General features: G+C 35.5%; 1 protein-coding gene across 2 annotated transcripts in view; it reads right to left on the bottom strand.

Moving 5' to 3' along the window:
* The window catches only part of PARPBP (PARP1 binding protein), a 35,134-nt gene that overhangs the window by 1,587 nt on the left and 12,880 nt on the right, over nt 1-20,667 (bottom strand). For both annotated transcript variants that reach the window (XM_081956845.1, XM_081956846.1), the window contains 8 exons: nt 20,150-20,374; nt 18,823-18,933; nt 17,050-17,220; nt 14,892-15,046; nt 7,361-7,544; nt 6,351-6,520; nt 3,992-4,070; nt 2,025-2,160 (listed from right to left, as the gene is read on the bottom strand). In XM_081956845.1, coding sequence (XP_081812971.1) covers nt 2,025-2,160; nt 3,992-4,070; nt 6,351-6,520; nt 7,361-7,544; nt 14,892-15,046; nt 17,050-17,220; nt 18,823-18,933; nt 20,150-20,374 — 1,231 coding nt within the window. The remainder of the gene's footprint in view (nt 1-2,024; nt 2,161-3,991; nt 4,071-6,350; nt 6,521-7,360; nt 7,545-14,891; nt 15,047-17,049; nt 17,221-18,822; nt 18,934-20,149; nt 20,375-20,667) is intronic.

Here is a 20,667-nt window from a genome sequence, read left to right as displayed (position 1 = left end):
TCTTAAAAATTTGATTGCCCCAGTAGGATCTGCTTACAGTCTGTTCTAAAAGTAGTGCTACTTTATGTGCTCAGAGATGATTCTGTGTCAGGAAAGAATAGAGAGGTAAAACTTGTGAGTGATGCAAGGACACGTGGGCATACTTGGATCCAAAGTGAGCAAAGGTGCTTCAGGACTGGTACTTGCTGTATTGTCTTAAAGAAGCTCAGGTGGGTTTTTTTTCATGACAGCCACTTGATCCCAGAAAAATATGTTTAAGGAAGCAATGAAATGGAATTGTTAGGCTTATGACAATAGCATTTCAAAATTCTCCACACCCTTTCTCTCTGCTCAATCACAACAGACAAATTCCAAATATATCACATCTATTAGGCTGATTTAGAAAGTCCCATAGTTTTCATAATAGACATAAAGTCCTGAGATGATCTTCTCAGCATGAACAAAAAAGTTTCATAGCTCCATCATCCTGGAACCTTGGTGACCTAGACCATGAGGAATGATTCACTAGAAATACTATGTCCTATCTCTTTGCTCCTACATCAGTTACATGAACTCAAAACTGATATTAGATTATAAATTAACACAACGACCAAAAGCATATCCAGCCCTCCAATCTAGGTTGATACTTAGTCAGACTCACAGAATGTAATCAGATCAAGTTCAACTGGTCCATCTATGTAAGAACTGGTAATAACTCCATTGGCTTTCTTGTTGGGCATGAAGACGGCCCAACTTAATATTTAAACTACAAGACTAGAAGGCAGACTGGTCAGATGACCTTAATCTTGAAAAATGAAGAGGAACCACCAACACAAAATAACTTAGAAGTACCTAACCAAAGTTCTTCTTAGCTGACCTTAGTCTCTCCTGCAATGACATACTTCCTCCTACCTACATTACCTCTCATTCTCTCTCTCTCTCTCTCTCTCTCTCTCTACTCTTGCCCAGGCCACATCATGCTATCATCTCAATAATTAGCTCTTGAAATACAAGCAACCAACGAGCAAATAACATTTCAGCAGCAATTAAAACAAAATGATCTGCCTGGCATGTCCTCAGTTTTGTGGTTTTGCCCTTTGGTGATCTCACCAACTATGTCCTTGTCACTCCTGGACAGCAACCCCCTTTTTTTTTGCCCTACAATTGTTAAGGGTCTTAGAAAATGCCAGTGTCCCCAGAACTCTCTAGAAGTAGCAACAAGGTCTCTGTGGTATATCCAGTAGGTAGAATGTAACAAAAAACCCACAAACTGCCTTGACAAGCAAACATCCTCTTTTTCACAAAGATAACATATTTTGTGCTGCAAAATGGTAGTAAACATCTACATTTTAGAATTATGGATGATTTCAGGACAATATTGATCATTCTCATATTACCATTGTAAAGAAAGTATAGAAAACAACCAGGCTGAGCTCAAGGGAGGGAGTCAAACACATAATCAGTCTTGAGTCCCTTCCTACAAGAGATCTAAGGCCAGCCCACTTTGATTTCCATTCTTATCCACTCTTATCCCATTCCACTCTTATCTACAGCCTGTTTGCTTTGACATTAGTAGTTCAGATTCTTATAGAGATCACAGGCTTGCAATAAACCTTTATATTCATTTGAACTGCCTGGGCTTCCTTATTTTTCCATGTTTGACCTTAAGTTGACAGAAGGAAAGACTGCTTACAGTTTTGGGAAAGCAGTTTTTAATAAATGCAACAAAATAAATAAAATAACTAGTAAGTGTATGCTGACTACAAAGAGCGAATAGATTCAGAGACAACATAACATTGAGTATCAACTGTAGAGAAATACTTGGCAGGGAAATAATGCTGCCATTATGCCTTGTTTTGGGCTTCCTATGGCATCTAACTAATCATTGCAGGTGCCAAGATATGTCTAGTGGACCACTTCTACATTGGTATAGCAATTGTTTCATTTATTTAGGGCACCATTCAATTAACTGACAGCATATACATTCATCTTGGTCAATAAATGAGGGGGCAGAGAAATAGAGAGATATTGCTGACTGAATTTACCTGAAGTTGAAGTTGCCATTTTTTGGAGTGCATTTGTTAGGACCGGAGATGAACTGAAGGGTTGATTCTTTGGCTTGAGTATTTGGTCATCTTTATAAGTGCAAGCAAACTGAGATCTAATTAAAGGTTGCTTCAACTAAAAAGGAAGTAGATCAATAAGAATTATAATGTATAAGCGAAGAAGACAGGATTTCTATCCCACTGTGATAGTAACAGCAAAGTCCTGGCATTTTTTTTCTTTTTTAATCTGCTTGCTGGAATAACTGTTTGTATACCTAAAATTACTGCATAATTGCTTGCATTTCACATTAAAAAATAGCCACATTAAGTGTATTTTAGAAAGCTGTAGCCTTGTTTGATTTTTGAAAGGATTCTCATAAGTTCATTAAAAAGAATCTTTTTTCTTCTGTATGCAAACATACATGTACACAGATAAACACATAGTCAGATGTAAGCTATGTTCACGTACTCCACTAAGTCAAAACATCTTTAGTCAAGATTTACTGAATGAGCCACACTTGGCACAACATTTATAAAGCACAATGACTGTAGTCACGTAACAAATCAACACATATCCATATTCACATTATGCAGTATCTTGTTGTGATGCATGAACAAAGTCACAGACAAAGGTCTCTTTCAGGAAAAAGCAGGTAGAGCCAAGAAGAAAGGGAGGGCCCAGAGACAGAAGGGACACATTCATGCAAGGTGAACCATCTTCAATTGGTTGTTTGGTTAGCCATTTTTGACTTAATTTAGCAGACAGGGGAGTTAAAAAGATTTCAATATATGTAACAATATTGCAAATGTATTTATATTGTATTTTTTTACTGTTTCAATAAATAATAGATAAACAATGGATGTAGCCTCTTATGCACCAAGCAGTTAAAGTAACTAATGTTCACCAAGGGCTTATATTACAGAAATTAGCAAAAATGGAATCTGAGCATTTCTAAGCTGCAATCTTAGAGAACCCACTGTTGTAACAATATGGGAAAGGAGGTTTTCTGGTTTATGTTTATTTTGAAGGTAAAAACAAGGGGGGAGCAGTAAGAGAAAAGCTTCTTGGCACATAGGAGCAAGCTTCTCTCCCCTCCCCCAAATTTTCTGATTTTGTTTTCATAACACCCCACTGCATTACTTGAGGTGGTGAAGAGATGTAATCAGTGTAAGGGCAAATGCTGGCAAGCTTAGGGGGAAAGGGAACTGACACCAGACTGGTCTGTTAGAATAAAATTCAAAGGTACCAATCACTCCTGCTGAGAAACAAAAAATTATCAAGCTGTTGCAATGTAAAGGCAGGAGAAAACAGATGTAGGCTTTTATCTTGGGGCTGGCAATATGTAAGTCATGTAGTGCTGGTTTTCTTTCTTAGTAAGGGCTTTTCTAGAATCTAGAGAAAAAATATCTTTATGTTTACATCTCTGGCTGCAAGCCTTCTAGTTCAACTAGGATAATATTAACAGCAATTAATGCATCATTAATGAGCCATTCTGGACAATAGCCTTATTTCCCCCTAAAAGTGATATATTCCTACCTTTTAAAAACAAACCCAGGAAATAGAACAGTAGCATAAGCTTTTTAAATTGGATCAAACAGAATACATGGCAAGATGAACTCATTCTACTTTATGGTAAGATTATGTTAACATAAAATTATGCAAATCTATAAATACATTCCCCCCCCCCCAACTCCCTTTTACACTCAGGAAACTAGGTAGGGTCCCTTCTGAGCTGCATTTCTCCTGTAGGCTAAGTTGCCTTTTATCTGTCCATTCCCTTGGCTGTGTCTCTTCTCCCTATATGCAAAGATCAGCATTACATGTAGGATGCCAGAATGCATAGGCAACAAAGTTTAGATTTGATAAATTTAGTTTAGAATTTATAAACTAATAAGGTTAGTTCAGATTAGCTAAATGCTTCATCTTGGGAGGAAGGAGCAGGCAAGAGAGGTTCATGGTTAACTACCTTGATTTTTTCACACACTGCCATTTGAATCCGCTGTCTCAGAGCTTTGGGAGAAGATCCCCTGGACTGTGTTGGAGATCTGTATTAATATTTAAACAAAATACAAGCTACTGTGGTAAGCATGAAATATGTTGGTTAGCCTTATACGATATGCATGTATAAATTTAGAATACTGAACATTAAATGAAGTACATGACCAGAACCCTTATAAAGCAAAACCAACCAACCAAAGAATTCTGAAATTCAGAAGCTTTTGTCTGTGTGGTTTTTAATCCATTTTTGAAAAGCCAATTTACTTAGATATGGGGTTCCACTATAAAATGAAAGATTCTGTAGGTACCTAACCTCCATATGTGCATAGGAATTACTATGTCTACTTGTGACAGCTTGATTGGGTCATCGAAAAATTAGAAATCTGGTTATTCTTCCTTTATTTCACTTTTTATGCTGTTGACAATTCAAATATTTCTTCTCTTTTCTGAATTTGTGTCTTATGGTCACACCTAATTTCTATATCCAGCAAGGAAGAATCAGTAGCATTATAACTTTGCAGCTAGAATCATCTATTCGGTTCTTAGTAATATAAGATTAATTTTGCTTGGTAATGATTTTTAACATTCTGGTCATATCCTGAGGTCCTAAGTATCGTATTTTATCCAATTTTCCTTTGTAACTGCCACAACAGAATACTGACCAAGAACAGAATTTTGACAAGATAGCATTCCAAAAAGCTGATGTTTCCAATGCAGAATAACCTACCATTCTAAAAGTTACAGACCTCTGGATTCATTTGTGACCTTAGCTCTCCATGTACTCTCCTCTAGCTCTCTGCAAACTATTAATAATTCTGACAAATGCAATCTTTCCCCAATTTTTGGCAACTACTAAGCAAAGCAAAGAAAAGGGGGGAGGGAGGAAGGGAGGAATGGAGTGATCAAAAAGAGAACGAAAGCCTGCTGAGCAAGGCTCGTGCAACTCTTTCCAACTTCTTAATAGCTGCCTGCTCTGGTCATTGACTGAGAGGGAAAAAAAGAGGGGAGAGGTTGGAATTGAAATGGCAACATTCCAAAAGGATCCCAATTTCCTCCTCACTCTCTAGGGAAGCGCAATGGAAAAATTTTCAAGATTTTCATATCATTACCTCCATCTTTCTTTTGTTCCCCCCGCCCCCAGACACCAAAACTGAGCCCATATGGTTCAGCTTTCAGGAAGTTATTGTATTAGACATAAATCCAAACCTTCTTATATAATTCTTTCAAACATTCCACTAGGCTGGATAGAATAAACAAGGTAAAGAGCCAGAACATAGCTTCTGGGATTTTTTTTTCACCAACTGCTTTATCAACAATAGCCACAGAAGACATCTATATTTTCAGTAATATGTTGCATCTGTTTGTGTATGTTTCTGCTCTCCAACTGTCTTGTGCTTGGGTTCTGTGCACACTAGGAAACACAAAGTGGGCAGCATATATAAACAGTTCTTGACTGAAGTCTGGTCGTTTAGCAACTATTTGAAGTTACAGCAGACTTGAAAAAGGTACTAACAATCTAGTTAAGAATTTCTGATGGTCATCCCTCCCACAGTCACATAATCGCATTTTGGAGTCCACTGGTCCACTTTTATGACCATTTGCAGTCACATAACTGCGTCTTACAGTTTTCCAGCAAAAATGCCTCAAGAATGAACAATGGGTTTGCTTAATGATGGCAGCATTCACTTTATGACTGCCGCGTTCAGCTAACAGTCGCTGCAAAAAGGGTTGTAAAATTAGGTGTGGTCGTGTGATGACCTGCTTAATTACCATCATGACTTACAACCACAATTGCAGGTTGATTTATGATTGTAAGTTGAGGACTACCTGTCCTCCGCTCAGGGTCATGTGACTTGAGAAAAAAGGGGAGGGGTCTTAGAATGAAGCAGTTACCAACATTCCAAGCCGCTTGTCATTTGTCTCTTTCATAGATGAGTTGGGGATTATTTTCAGGAAACCTTTTTTTTTCCCAGCAGTCTAAAGCCAGATTCTGCCCTTTTTAAAGCTCAACAATTTTTTTTTGCTGGCTTTTCCTGTCATCAAATTTTGGGGGTTTAATTTTTGGAGAGTTATCCCATTGATGGCCAGACAGAAAATGTAGCATCACACATTCTACATAATTTCTTCTAAAATTCTAAAGGGTTGGAAAAAATAAAATGAGTGGTAGAAAGAGACATTGAAAACGCAGTTATTCACTTCTGCTTCTGGCTTGTATCAGCATTAGCATTATTATATAGGTTCCTAGATATTTTCTGCAAAAGAAAATAGTTTTCTTCACAAAACAAAGATTGAATCTACATCATCAACATCATCATCTTTGATCTTACTTGAACAATAACATGGTAGAAGGAAATCCAAATTCTTCACATCCAAATAACAGGAGAGCTTTGTTGCTGAAAGGAGGATAACTAGCTGCTTCGTCTAAAACAGCCAATAAGGACTTCACAGTATCTCTGCCACAGTAAACGGTGTCATGGTTTATAGAATGTAGTTTTGGCTAAAAATTAAAATAACTTTATTAGCTGTACTATATGATAAGTTTATTAGCTACATTAGACCACACTGAAGGGGTTTGATCATGGAATTCATATTATCTTACTTCCAATACAAGCTTCCTAATGACATTTACGTGATGCAATGTTTATCTTAAACCCTGAATTGAAATATCTGAAATATTATTGATATCTATTTTGGTTTTTTTTTAATATTAGGCACATTTCTGTAGAATACTATCTAATACTATCTAATGCAGATTGATCACATCTACAGTGTTCTGTGGAATACTATCTAATGCAGATTCATCACATAAAACTTCCTCATGATAGAAATCTTCATTAATCATCTGGCTCTGTATACCTCAAGGCAAGGTGCATACAAACAGGGTACAAGAAACAGTAAGGTGCACCGGCTGGTGCTTATACAAGCAAAGAGGCGAAAAACTGACACAAGATTCAAGCGAGGCAAAACATTTTTCCTAGGAAAAGTTAGCCAATCCTGTCAGGAAGAAATCAGCAGATAAATCACTTAACACAAGATAGGGAAGTCAAAATAAAAATAATCACTGCCAAAATATACTTGGAAGGGAGGGTGGAGAACAAACGAAGAACTTCCCAAAGATTAAACTAATTATCAGCACTACATTAGAGGAGAAAGCTTTTTCTTCTTGCAGAAAATATTTGCCCATTTAAAATAAGAACGTTTTTAAAAAACATTACCATTTTCAAAGTGGTTCAAAGGAACTATTTTCTTCAACTAATGTACAAGAAATAATCAGGGCATTTAAAAAAATATCTCTGTTATATCAAGCAGTTTAGAAGAACAAAAGGAGGCCCCTTACTCGGGCTGGACTGATTCCAGTAGCGCTGGCTGCCACAGTCTCATGCTGAAAACTGATAATATTTTTAATCCTCAAATCCAAATCTTGTACAACTTCCTCTGCTGCTTGACAGAAAGGATCCCTGCAGTTTCGGCCTTTTATCAACTGCATCTTGATTGTTGATAGGATTCGGCCCCCTGCATGACTGAAAAACAGACCTAGAGGTCATTTCCATATTCATTTTGGCACTATCTTAAGATATTTAGTAATTTGAAAACAGAAATTATTCACAGTTAATCAAAATTGCTCAGCAAACAGCTTTGATCTAAGTTGCACAGCATCTTGAAGTTGCCTTTTAATGAAATAATTTGGTATTATGAGTTGGGAGATTACAGAAGGAAGAGGTAAGGACAATAGACTCATACCTTGTTAACGCATTGTTTAAGTAGCAAGGAAAATAGCCTGTTAGAGCTTTTAATTACATTATCATAGATTAGCTCACATTATCCAAATCCTGCTTAACCACTAAGATTTTGAAATCCTCTGCCTTGTTACATACCTATTTGTTTCCCATCTACTTAGGGGCATATTAACTTATGTATAGTGTTTTCATAAAGACTGATAAACAGCATTTTAGACAGAATTTCAAGCACCTGGAAAGATGAAGTTTTCTAACTAATACTTTCATAACATAAAATGCACCCTCCTAGAGATATATAAGTTTCCAACATTCTAGTGCATACTATCAGAAAACAGAAGTTGAAGTTACATAAATAGCATATTTGACTTTAAGTTGGAGTAATTAAAAGCGAAGAGATTTCATCTCCTTTCAATATATCTCTTTGAAATTAGATAGTACATATACTAAATGGGGGGGGGGAGCCAACTCTCCTCTCCCATTTGTTAAAAGTGACAGGCTTTTGGCCAGCATATTAGAAATCAGATATGTATTCTGAAAGCTAATTTCCACATTCTGGAAGACTTCCTTCCATTAGTCTAAGTCTGATTCAAGTAAAGTATAAAGGGAGAAGCCCTCCAAGTGTTAGTATTTTATCCCATTTGTGCCTTTTTATATGGTGAAAAAAATTTGAACATAAGATATAAAATTGCCCCATTTTCTCAATCCTATGGTAGTTCTTTGGAGACAACTATGTACAGATTTTTCTCAGACTACGTGGAAGTATCTTTATGTTGCCTGTTTCAAGGGAGACTTTGTTACAGGCCTGCTTTTCAGACTTTCTTGAACTGTACCAAATCTGTACCTACTGTTCCAAGACCTCTATGACTTCATTCTCATTTCACTGTTTATTGTGTAAAGAGGATAAGGTAGTGTACTTGGTCTCTCCATAGATTTTATACAGTTTTATAAGTATGACTATGAAGTCCTAAGGAATAAAGAATAAAGTCTTGAGTTCAACAAATTGATGATGAAAATGGGATTTCCTTTCCAGAAAAAATTTATTACCAACTCCCTCACAGAGCAGAGGAATTGGAAAGAGATTTCAAGAGAGTATTTTGAGGTGATTTAACGGAGGCTGTCATGGAGATGCTGCAGTACTGGATCCCTATATAAACCAATTTCGTTGTATTTAAGTACAATGGCAATAAAGATTATACTTATACTTATATTGGAAAAGAGGTTGGCTCTCCAAATTGCCTTCCAATTCTTATATTCCAAAAAATAAGATAGTTATAAAAATATTAGATTTTTTTTTAAAAAAACCTATCTTTTGTGTACACACAGTACCAGCAACATCAGTAAGCATATGGACATCACTCTTGGCATCTGCCAGCTTCTTGATCCATCTGACTTTATTTTTAAAAAATATTCATATTTTAAAAATAGGGAGCTAACATTCTCAAAAGGAATTGACATCTGGGATGATAGGAAGCATCATGCAGAAATAGATCTAGACAACATGCTGGTTCATCTGTCCTTTGTTAAGTCATTGTGTTCTTTAGGGCTGTTGTTTTGTATATGGGAAAGCAACCAACTGTCATTTTGCAAGGTCACCTACTATTGTGTGTGTTCTCCAGATTATAAACTATCACAACTAAGCCCAAAAAGGACGAGGAGCCCTAATATTCAAAGTAGAAGTCTTTTACTGAGTATGTTTGAATGATTAACTATGTTTTTGCACCACATAATCCAGTAAAGCCAAGATTTGACATCCTTGCCTTGAACGAATATGCCTGCTGTGAGCAGCTAATGTCTCAATTCTTATTTAATCTTTCTTCCCACAGTCTTCATTTCCAAGAAAAAAGTCCCCATTCTCCATCAGATATACATAACTCTAGCTGGACCAAAGAAAGGAAAACTTCATTCACTTTTTATATGAAGAAGCCAAAATAAAGTGCTGATCTACTATGTGAGGGATTAGTTTAGGACATTATGCCATGTCTTACTTCATTTTGCATTAAGGTATGCTATTAACAGGCAATCCTTCTAATACAGAACTACCTATGATTGTTAAATCCTACCAAGCTCAACAGGATTTGCTCCCAAGTAAGTGTGCATCATACCGTGGCTGGAGACTGCTTTTATTAAGTGTTGAAATACTTTACCCAGTGTATTAAATGTGCTGCCTGTACATTACATGAATGATTTAATCTGAAAAAAAGAAGATTCCAAGGAGTTAACATTTGGGATTTTTTTTCAACTCTTCCTCTCATCTATGCCATTTTAAGTTAAAATGCAAGTATCAGAGGAGAATGCTCCAAAATGATATTTATGTTTCTGGGCCAACCTTGGATGGGAATGATATATAGGAGCAATTCAATGCAGTTGTTCAGAGTTCCAACCCGTGTAGTTATTATCCATCAAAGCAGGAAATAACCAAGTGTGGCATTTCATCACTCAATTCAAAACAGAGGGAAAAGAAAGGAGGGAAGGAAGTTTTAAAAAAAAAAGACTTATTCCTTCCTGGGAAAGCAGCTCCCTTGAAAGTCAGATCAGTTTTTCAATTGCTGGATGCAAACAACCTAAAGCCCCTTCACCCTCATCATAAGACAACTTTCAGAGATCAGTTGTTTTAAACCTTATACTAGGAATACATTATTTAATAGAGGGGTGACAAAATTCCCTAAACAAACAAAACAGTTTAATGTTTGGAGTCATTTTTAGTTTTTTGCCCTTGTTTGTACCAAGTCTGTACAATATTCTTTTGTCTTCATTGAGTTAAAATTGACAATTGGATATTTGTTGTAGTCAAAAGTTAACAGGGATTCCTGAGAAATTATATAATGGCCTTGTAGAAGACACAGGGAATCACCAAAATAATCCAATCTTCAAAGGATACAAATGTTTACTTGCCTCTGGCATACACATTTTATTTATGTGGTTGAGTGAAAAGTACTAATTTTTCATATATTTTCATTAGCATGAACGTTTTCCCCAGGAAAATTTCATAGATCCTTAATAAATTCAGTAATTGCCTTTTAAATATTATGTTATAGATTTATATCCCTTTATTTGTACAACTCAAGGTGGCCATATGGTCTTATGACTACTAAGGACATCTCATACAGGGAAGCTGTCCAAAGACAATACAAACAAATCCCAAAATACTTCATTCATATTTCAATTTGAATATTTCTTCTTGCAATATGGTAGTTGTATTGCAATTAAAAGCATATAATGTGGTACTGTTAGATTTTTATTTGAGACAAGTAAGAGAAAAATCCAGGGCTTTGAACATGTATCCTTCTTTCCAGCCACTTTTTGTGGGTACCAATCCCTCTCCCGCTGCAAAACTTTGAGAAATAATGGAAAGAGCAGAAAAGCTGTGAAAGGCTGTTTTTAAGCAATAGAAAAAAGTAAATAAGGGCTATACTGTGGTTTTTTTGGCCTACGTTTTGCTTGAACCATCTCTCCCTGTTCCTCTTGTCCTTCTGATTCACATTTCAGGTATCTTCTGTGTGACTCCTACATGACCCCAAGCCTCCACAAAGAAACTGTGCGTCCATGAAAAGAATGTTTTTAGAATTACAATCTATCATCGCTTTATTTCCTTGAAAGAAATTAAAGGATAATGCAGTAGACACAATTTTTACCTGGATTCAAGTTCTACCTGTGCCAAAAGTTCCTGGCAAAAAGTTTTCCCATCTGGAAATATGTACAATCTTACAGGATGGTTCAAAAATGAATATTTTAAAAAAAACCTAGTAAACTACAATCCTATAAACTGCAGGCTTGCCTATTTGTAGGCTTCTGACTTGAAGAGCCGCCCAAGTTTTTTTCTGCCAAGTAGGTAATCACTCACTAAGTGGATAGCAAGGGAAACAGTTGCTTCTGTACTACACTACTATGATTACAATTGCTGAATGGGGAAGAAGTAGCCTTACTATTCCTCTTACCTCGTTTTGTCCTTTCTATAATTCAAGAGGGCTATACATACGACTACTCAAATGTTGCTCAAATGATAACATTACGAGACATTTAATCCATTTTCATTCTAAACCCACGTAGCTCTTTCGAACTTTAAATTAAAAAACAGATATTTGTTCAAACTAAGAAAAACTGTAAGTAGTAAATACTGTAATACACTGTTGCAATACTATAAATTACACAATGTAAAACACAAGCTTTAGAAATCAAATTTTAGATGCCAAACAATTCCATGTGTGAAATTATAATTTGAATTAGATTGTGACAAATTTACTTTTTAAAAAATATTTTATAAGTATAAAGGCAAATATACGTGTTTCAGTATGATGTAAAATTGAATTTGGGTCTATCACTGGGACCAAAGATTTACTCTTCCTAGCGTTTTGGAGTGTATCTTCAGGGTATTTCTCTACTCGAATATGTGCTTTGGGCTGTTCAGTGAGGTTGTTGTTTGTGTGGTATCTTCCTATTGGCTGATTGGTGTGTTGACTGCTGGTGGTTGGCTGTCATTTCCTTGTGTTGCCAAATCCTCAGCTCCTAAATATTTGATATGCTGGTGGAAATTCAGCACTCCTGTTAACTGACAAGGGGCCCATTTCCCAGGCTTCAATCATTTCCCTGGCTATCTTTGTGTCTACATGGCCAATGATCTTAGTTGCTGCAAAATTAAATGTGTGTCTTTGGTTCATTGCAATGTGAGGCTACCAATGAGTTCAGGTCTCCTTGTCTGACCGCTCCCTTGCATTCTTGTTCTTCTTCATGAGTTCAAAAGCTTGGAAGAGAAAATATCTGGTCCCAGTGACTGACCCAAATTTGATTTCACATACTTATTTTAGATATCTTAGATTTTATATATTTTAGATATAATCCCATAGTTTAATTAACCATTCTTCAAAAGATGGTATCAAAGGTATTTTTCCAATAAAAAGCATATAGAGGCCTTGCAGGCAGTGCCAGTGCAATACATTTTGAAAGGGTGTCTAAATTGGTAACATTTAATAAAGGTATCTCTGGTTGCAGTTTTCAAAATGTGTTCCATTCTAGAGTGAATCGTTTTCCAATATTTCAAGGTTTTATTTTATTGTCATAATATATGAAAGAGGATTTTCCCTGCTTGTTACATTTCTAGTATTTTTTAAAGAAAATACTCATTTTAGCAATCAAAATCAGAATGATTCATCAACAGTCAAGCATCTTATACTATTTCTGATTATTATGTTCAAAGTAAATTTTATAGTGTTCTTCCAGACAGACAGACATAGATATAGATATGATAGCAATAGCAATAGCATTTAGACTTATATACCACTTCACAATGCTTTACAGCCCTCTCTAAGTGGTTTACAGTCAGCATCTTGTCCCCAACAAGCTGCATCCTCATTTTACCGACCTCAGAAGGATAGAAGGCTGAGCAGTTAGCAGAAGTAGCCTGCAGTACTGCACTCTAACCACTGTACCACCACGGCTCTCTTATAATGCTTAGCTTGAGTCAATAATACATGTTATTAGACTGTAAAATTGGACAGACTTCTCAATAGCTGTTCTTTTTACTGGCATACTGCTTATTTGAAGGCACTGAAACCAATTAAATGTGGCAGAATACTAAGCATCTTGAGAGCTATCTTTGTCCTATTCTTAATAAAATCTTGAAATTCCTACAAACTATTTTTCCACTGAGCAAATTTATTAGAGGCTTTGTCTTCATAAAAGCAAACATTTAGAACACCGCAGGAGGGGAAAAGCCCACATTTTATTATTTTCCTGTATATCTCAGGCATTCGGTAGTTTACTTAGTCTTGCATAATAACTTCTAATTTGTCGATCCAGATACATATGAACAACCTCTTGAAGACTGGAAGAGTAATTTATTACTTGTCTGTGCCAAGTAATAGCTTATCTTCAATAAATAGAGGAATCGTTTGAAAAAGAGAAGTTTAGTTGTTGGTGAGAAATTCATTTTGACAGCTGTGATTATTCTTAACCATGATACATTTAACTTTTCCCATCTAGAAATATCTGGATATATTTTTCCAAGATTAAATAATTAATCTTAAATATTTTTTTAAAATCCAAAATGTTTTTATCTTTTCAGATGGGAAGTTAAAATCTGTTGTTTGATAGGAACAATGCTTTTCATCCTGTCAAATTCCATACCAATGCATGGTTTTTATTCTTTATTAATTCCACAACCTAATGGTGAACCATTTTGCCATATGCTGTATACCTTCCCAACAATGTTAAAGACCCTCTGGACTGAGTAATTTTGAGTATTATATCATCAGCATGCAATTTTAATTTATATTCTGAAGTAATTGCACCTCACTAGATCCTACTGATGCTAACAAGAGTCAGTTACAGTAACAGGAGTTTTTCCAGTTATTACCACCTTTTTTCTTACATTGGCTCTTTTATCTATAATATTAGAAGCATCACTTTTAACCATCTGTTGAATCCCAAAAGCTCCTTTTCTTTATCTCCCATGTATCTGTTCTTACTTCCTGCACAAGCTCATCTATTTTACCTATCTTATTTCTACTAACAATATTACCTCTTACTCTACTAAGCTTTTCCCTCAAGGAATTAATTCTTGTTCAGCAATTTTTTTCAGAACTAACCTTCACTTAATTGGTTTTCTACTGCCACATCACCACTTTTATTGTCTCAACTGTGCTTTATCCGTCATTATTTTTCAACATTCCAAATATTCCAAACTATAAAATTATATAAAACTATATAATATAAAATCCCTTAATGAAATATTAACTATAAAATAATCCGATGACAGACTACTATATGTTGAATCAATAACTACAGGTAGGGATAACATTAAGTTTGTAGCTGTTGCAATAATAGCTACTGTACTCTCTGCTTACACAATTTTAATAAGAACAATAAAAAATTATAGTAAAGAAAAGCAAAAATAGTTGAAAGAGACTGAAACAATGAAAGCTTGATAGAAGTGACAAGCAATAATTAAAGTCCTGTTTTCCACGTGAATTATTTCAATTGCATTAAAAAGGACATCATACTGTGAGATTTACCCAGTTTGATAACTGTAATTAAGAATCAGATTGCTTGGTTTTTCAAAGGCTTTACAGTAATAAAGATACATTTTAAGTTTGTCTAAAAAATAATAGGTAAGTCTATGTAGGAGAAAAGAATTACCTTGTATCCATATCTTCACCAATAATTTCTTCTAATTTATCAATAAAGTGAATAAACTGAGAAAGCCCCTTCACATGAGTTCTTAAAGGATCAGTTGGTAAAGGAGCATATCCTTTTCCTCCAAGTTCTATGACACGTATAAATGAAGTTGCCATCTAACAAGAAGCACATAATTTCGTTACAGTATGTAAAATGATAATAGAAAAGGATAGTTTTTTAAAAAAGAAATTCTTTCCCAAAAGGCATAAGAACTTTTACTTAATAAAAATGCATTAATTGTGTATTGGAAATTGAAATAATGTTTTCTATTTTCTGTATGTAATCATCATGTATCAAATTTATGCCCTCTTTTGCTTTTAGGTTCTTAGATGTTATAGTTAGTACGATGTTATAGTTTTGCTTCTGGATTTTCGTGTGACTCTGACAATGAGCAAAGATCAATGTTTCTAAGATTATATTAAAAGCAGTAGGCCAGGCTGATATGAACACCAGCATTTTCTGACCCATTTTTCTCCCTGTAACCTGCTGGGAAAAAACAGTGCATATGGAAGACATTTCCTTTCACATGGCAAATCTCAGCATGTATAAGTCTCCAGTTGGGACTACCCACAAGACTGTTGAATATCCGGCTCTGGGAATGAGTACTTTTTAGCCTTGTTTCTCTTACAATTAAAACAATCCAGAGAGTTCTAGTGTATCCCAGCGCACATACCCAATTTTTTTCTTTCAATAGCAGTGCCCATAGACATTGTATAAAATTGTTCAGAAATCCCCAGATTTCAAAAGGGGCCTACTGTACAATAGAAATTACTATTGGAAAATAAAATATTCTACAAAATGTAGCTTGAATAGATGATGCTCTGTATTACAGCCAAACAGCACAATCATATACAACTCAAAAATAACCACTAATTATGTTATTTTAGACTGTAACCTTATATTATTTTAAAATAATGGGGGGAAAGCATGGCATTTCAACTCATACTGAAAACTTGCAAGCATATTTGGTTATTAACTGATAGTTATATTTTGATCCCAAAATCACATGAGAAATTGAAGCTGGGGTACAATTAAATTTAAAAAAATATCAAGAAAGATTTCTTTTGGAATGCCTGGGCTGGGAAAGGAATTACTATTTTAAATCAGTTGATTTCTAATGGTTGCTTTAAAGTTCTTGAGAAACAATGCTTTATGTCAATACTCCAATTTACCTCTAATATATACTTGGCCAAATGCGTAACATTATATGAGAAATGTTATAATTCGGTATCTCAATGCAATGTTGAATTATATCTTTAAAACATGTCTCATTTATAGCTTTGGTTTATTTATCCTTGAGTGCAGCAAACATAGTAATTTCATGTCACTTTAAAGAAAATTGAGAGAGCTGTTTGGTGTAGTGCAGGGGTGTCCAAACTTGGCAACTTTAAGACTTGTGGGGAATTCTGGGAGTTGAAGTCCACAAGTCTTAAAGTTGCCAAGTTTGGACACTCCTGGTGTAATGGCCAAAGGCATCAGCCTAGAAGTGGGAGAATGAATGATTTGTAGCTCTGCCTTAGGACCAAACCAGCTGGGCCATTCACTCTTTCTCCCAGGAAGCAGGCAATGGCCAACCATTTCCAAAATTCTTGCCAAGCTAAAGACAGGAACTAAAGACAGCATGGATTTGAAGGGACAGAACACTTGCACAGTATAAATGTATCTTTTTTAACAAAACAAAACAAAATGTTCCAAAAATAAGATGACACAATAAGGTATTTAAATGGTTTGGATTTAATTAGAAGCTCAAAGACTGAATTAACTACATAATAACTAAATTATAGTTATTATATATAATTACATAATTTTGCTAATTAATTTTTGTTATATGTTTTTTATTTCAATCACTATACAGTAATATAATATTTTTTTCATACTATCAATAATATTTTGTTGGCAACGTAAATATTGATAGAGATAATATGAATAATGCCATCAATTATTTACTAAACTAATCTTTATATCTGCCTAAAATAATACTTATATACATTTGCTTAATGTAGAAAAAGAATCCCATGTTAACTTTTGTGTAGAGGAATCAGCTATCTAAGACTATTTTGTTACATCTCTTCAATGTCATCCCAAAGCAAAGCAAAGCAAAGCAATATCTCATACATACCGGAAATATAGACATTTGTTTCTTCTGGGCAGCATGCTTTAGGTCAGTAAAAGCCTCTCTTCCAAGTCCTCTGTCAGGAATGTTTAAAATGTGAGCAAAAGCCAAATCGTTTTTGGAATTAACCAGTAAGGTTAAATATGCAAACAAAATTTTCTTCACCATCAATGGCAGCTGTAATTAAAACACAATCCTATCATTTTTCTTCTAGATTGCTTCAAAAAAAATATCATGTAGCAATGTATTAGGAAACTTTCTTAATAAAGTAAAATGTGATCCATATATTTTTCAAATTACTGACACTGTTTTGAAAAAAATGTATTTATATATTTGTTCATATTTCGTATTTGTTAACTACCCGTCTTCCTTGGAGAGGCTCTCTGGACAGAGCACAATATATTCAGTAAAATTAAATCAGAATAATTTAAGATTAAGATCAAAACTTTAAAATTATAAAACATTATAAATGTTTTACAGAAGAATTCCAGGATGGGGGATTAGAAATTGATAATAGAGCAGGGTGGGTCTCATGGGGACAGCCAGCCCCATAGTTGTGTGTGCCCCGTGTCTCCTCCTCCCCCCACAAGGCTACACAGCCAGGTTTTTAGGTAAGAATTAGCATAAACAAGCATGCACTGACCACAACTTTATATTATTCGTATAATTTTTTTACCTTTACCAATCTGGCATTTAGAACATTTGTGTGGATCAATAGATAGTGGATACTATTTCATTGCTAAATTGTTACTGATTCAAATGCCAATAGATGTTCTGAAAATACTCAATTTTATTTTTGAACAGACTTTTAAAAACCATGTAATGCAGAGTGTAAAACAAAACCCCAAACAAGACTTGGGAGTTCAACAAGTCAAAAGAATAGGGCTTTTACACTAACCATTAAAATAGGAAAAACAGCTAGCATAATAATTAGCAAATGAAATATTTATTATGGTCACAGACCAGTTGTCAGGCCTGTAGTTATGTTCTTTTTAGGATCTTTGGCCTGCCACACTTTCTTATAATTTTCTATGCTGTTTCAATAGTGTAGTAGTTGGGAGGGGGGAATAGAAAGGAGTAGGATTGTGGAATGGATTGTTGACATTCTTTTGTAGAAGCCAAGGTCATCTTTTGTCTTCGCATCTCGACACCTGGCCGGAAGAAGATGGGTGTACATGCCAGCGTGGAAGATGATGATTGGAACATGTGATGGATTTGTGGGTGTGGGGAGAGATCATGAACTTTCAACTGGGTGAACTTACAGGATGTAATCCAGAGTTGAAATAATGTTAGGGTTCTAAATACCATGCAGAAATAAATCATTGTCCAAGGCAAAACATCCTTAAAAGTGCAATTTATTCCGCAGGCATGTTAGCACGGCTATGGAAATTTCAACTCTGAATTACATCCTGTAAGTTCACCCAGTTGAAAGTTCATGATCTCTCCCCACACCCACAAATCCATCACATGTTCCAATCATCATCTTCCACGCTGGCATGTACACCCATCTTCTTCCGGCCAGGTGTCGAGATGCGAAGACAAAAGATGACCTTGGCTTCTACAAAAGAATGTCAACAATCCATTCTACAATCCTACTCCTTTCTATTCCCCCCTCCCAACTACTACACTATTGAAACAGCATAGAAAATTATAAGAAAGTGTGGCAGGCCAAAGATCCTAAAAAGAACATAACTACAGGCTTGACACCAGTATAATACAATTATCTTCATAAGAAATGTTATAGTACTTAGGAGCTAAAATAGAAGACACAAGTCTTACCTCTTCCTTATCGTGGTTTATTTTTCTCGTTGGTGTGGAGAGTGCAGAATTAGTAGAATTGTTCTTGGTTGTTAAATCTGCTGTTCCAGCAATAAATTCTAACAATTGTACCTTTGGCAAAGAAGAGATTTCAGAATTATAGTTAGCTTGATAGTCATTTTTAAAGAGAAGCAAGTTAGAAAACTTCACTTTCACATTTTTAAAACAATGATAGGTGATTTTTTTAAAAGTGTTGTCCATTTATATAAAAAATGAGAATGAAATGTGCTTTGGGAAGGTTCTTGAGATCCACATAGCAGAACCAAAGAACCCAATATGGATGAGACTAGAACAGTGATGGCAAACCTGTGGCACACGTGCCACAGGTGGCACGCAGAGCCATTTGTCAGGGCACGCGAGGCGCTGAGTTCACCTTTTTAAAAGCCATTTTTTGCCCTCCCCAGGCTCCAGAGGCTTTATAGGAACCTGGGGAGGGCGAAAAGAGCCCCCCCTGCCCCCCCCGAGGCCCTCCAGAGGCTTCAGGGACCGTCCGGAGGCTTCCCTGAAGCCTTCGGAACGCTTAAAACAACCCTCCGAGCAAATCAGAAGTGACCGCCTCCGGACGGTCCCTGAAGCCTTCGGAGGGCCTCCGGGGGGGCGGGGGAGGCTCTTTTCACCCTCCCCAGGCTCCTATAAAGCCTCTGGAGTCTGGGGAGGGCAAAAAAAGCATGTAAAAATGGGGGGATCGCGCGTTGTGCACGCATGCACACTGGGGGGGTCGCACATTGCATTATGGGTGTAGCACACCTGCACACGACCCCCCTGCGCTCCCCCCCTTGTGGCACGCGAGCCAAAAAAGGCTCGCCATTGCTGGACTAGAATATCCTACATCAAGATAAAATAACAGAATTTATGAAGAAAGATTCTAACATTTATATATTACTCTTTGGATGTTCAAACATATATTAAATAATAAATAAGCATTGATAAATAAATCTTTTGTTTAGATAAGGCATCAGCATTAGTAATTCTACAAAAACGCAGAGAATGATCTGTTAATTTTAAATCACATAATATGTGGTCTTGCAATTTCAAGACCATTGTGCAGATAATTTACCGAAGTATCTTTTAAATAAAATCACAAAAGATGCTACTGCACTTTACAAAAATTCCTATTAACCCACACCTAATAAGTTAGACATTACTGCTTTGTTCATGGTTTATTTCTTTCAATAAAGAAATATTTTCAATATTTCATTATTGAAAGCTATAAAATTTCCCTGATTTATATTAGAAACAATTTTTATTTGATATCTGTACTTTCAAATCAATAATGGCACATACTTACAGAGGGTATAGGTTCAATTTGCAGTCCTAGTGTCTCACATTTTATATATATATCTACAAGATCCATCATATTGCAGTGCTTTAAAAAGCTAGCATAGGTATTTCTGATGTCTGTATAATTTTCAGGAGCGTTTGCATTTTCAGGTAATATGCCTAACTTGTCAGGAACAAAGTAATTCCAAGATAGTATCACTTCACTAAGAGATGCTTTAAACTCACCACAAAGCTATAAAAAAAGAAGAAAGAATTATTCAGAATAACTGTGTACTGATGCTTACAGCAACATCAGTCAAGATTTAAACATGTTTTACAAACTTAACTGAGCTGAAATGAGAGCTATTGTATCAGGAAAAATCAACTGTAACTGATTACATTTTTATCATTTTATGACATTTATAAAAGCGTTCTTCGTTGATCAGCTAGCAATGACACTGAATTAAGCCACCCAGGTGCACCTTCACATGTATAATTTTTTTCTATCTTTTGTTTTAATTCTTGTGATATTTATAATTCAGCATG

The sequence above is a fragment of the Natrix helvetica genome (genome assembly GCF_964273705.1).
Source record: "Natrix helvetica genome assembly, chromosome: 6".
Lineage (NCBI taxonomy): Eukaryota > Metazoa > Chordata > Lepidosauria > Squamata > Natricidae > Natrix > Natrix helvetica.
This window is presented reverse-complemented; position numbering and strand designations above follow the sequence as displayed.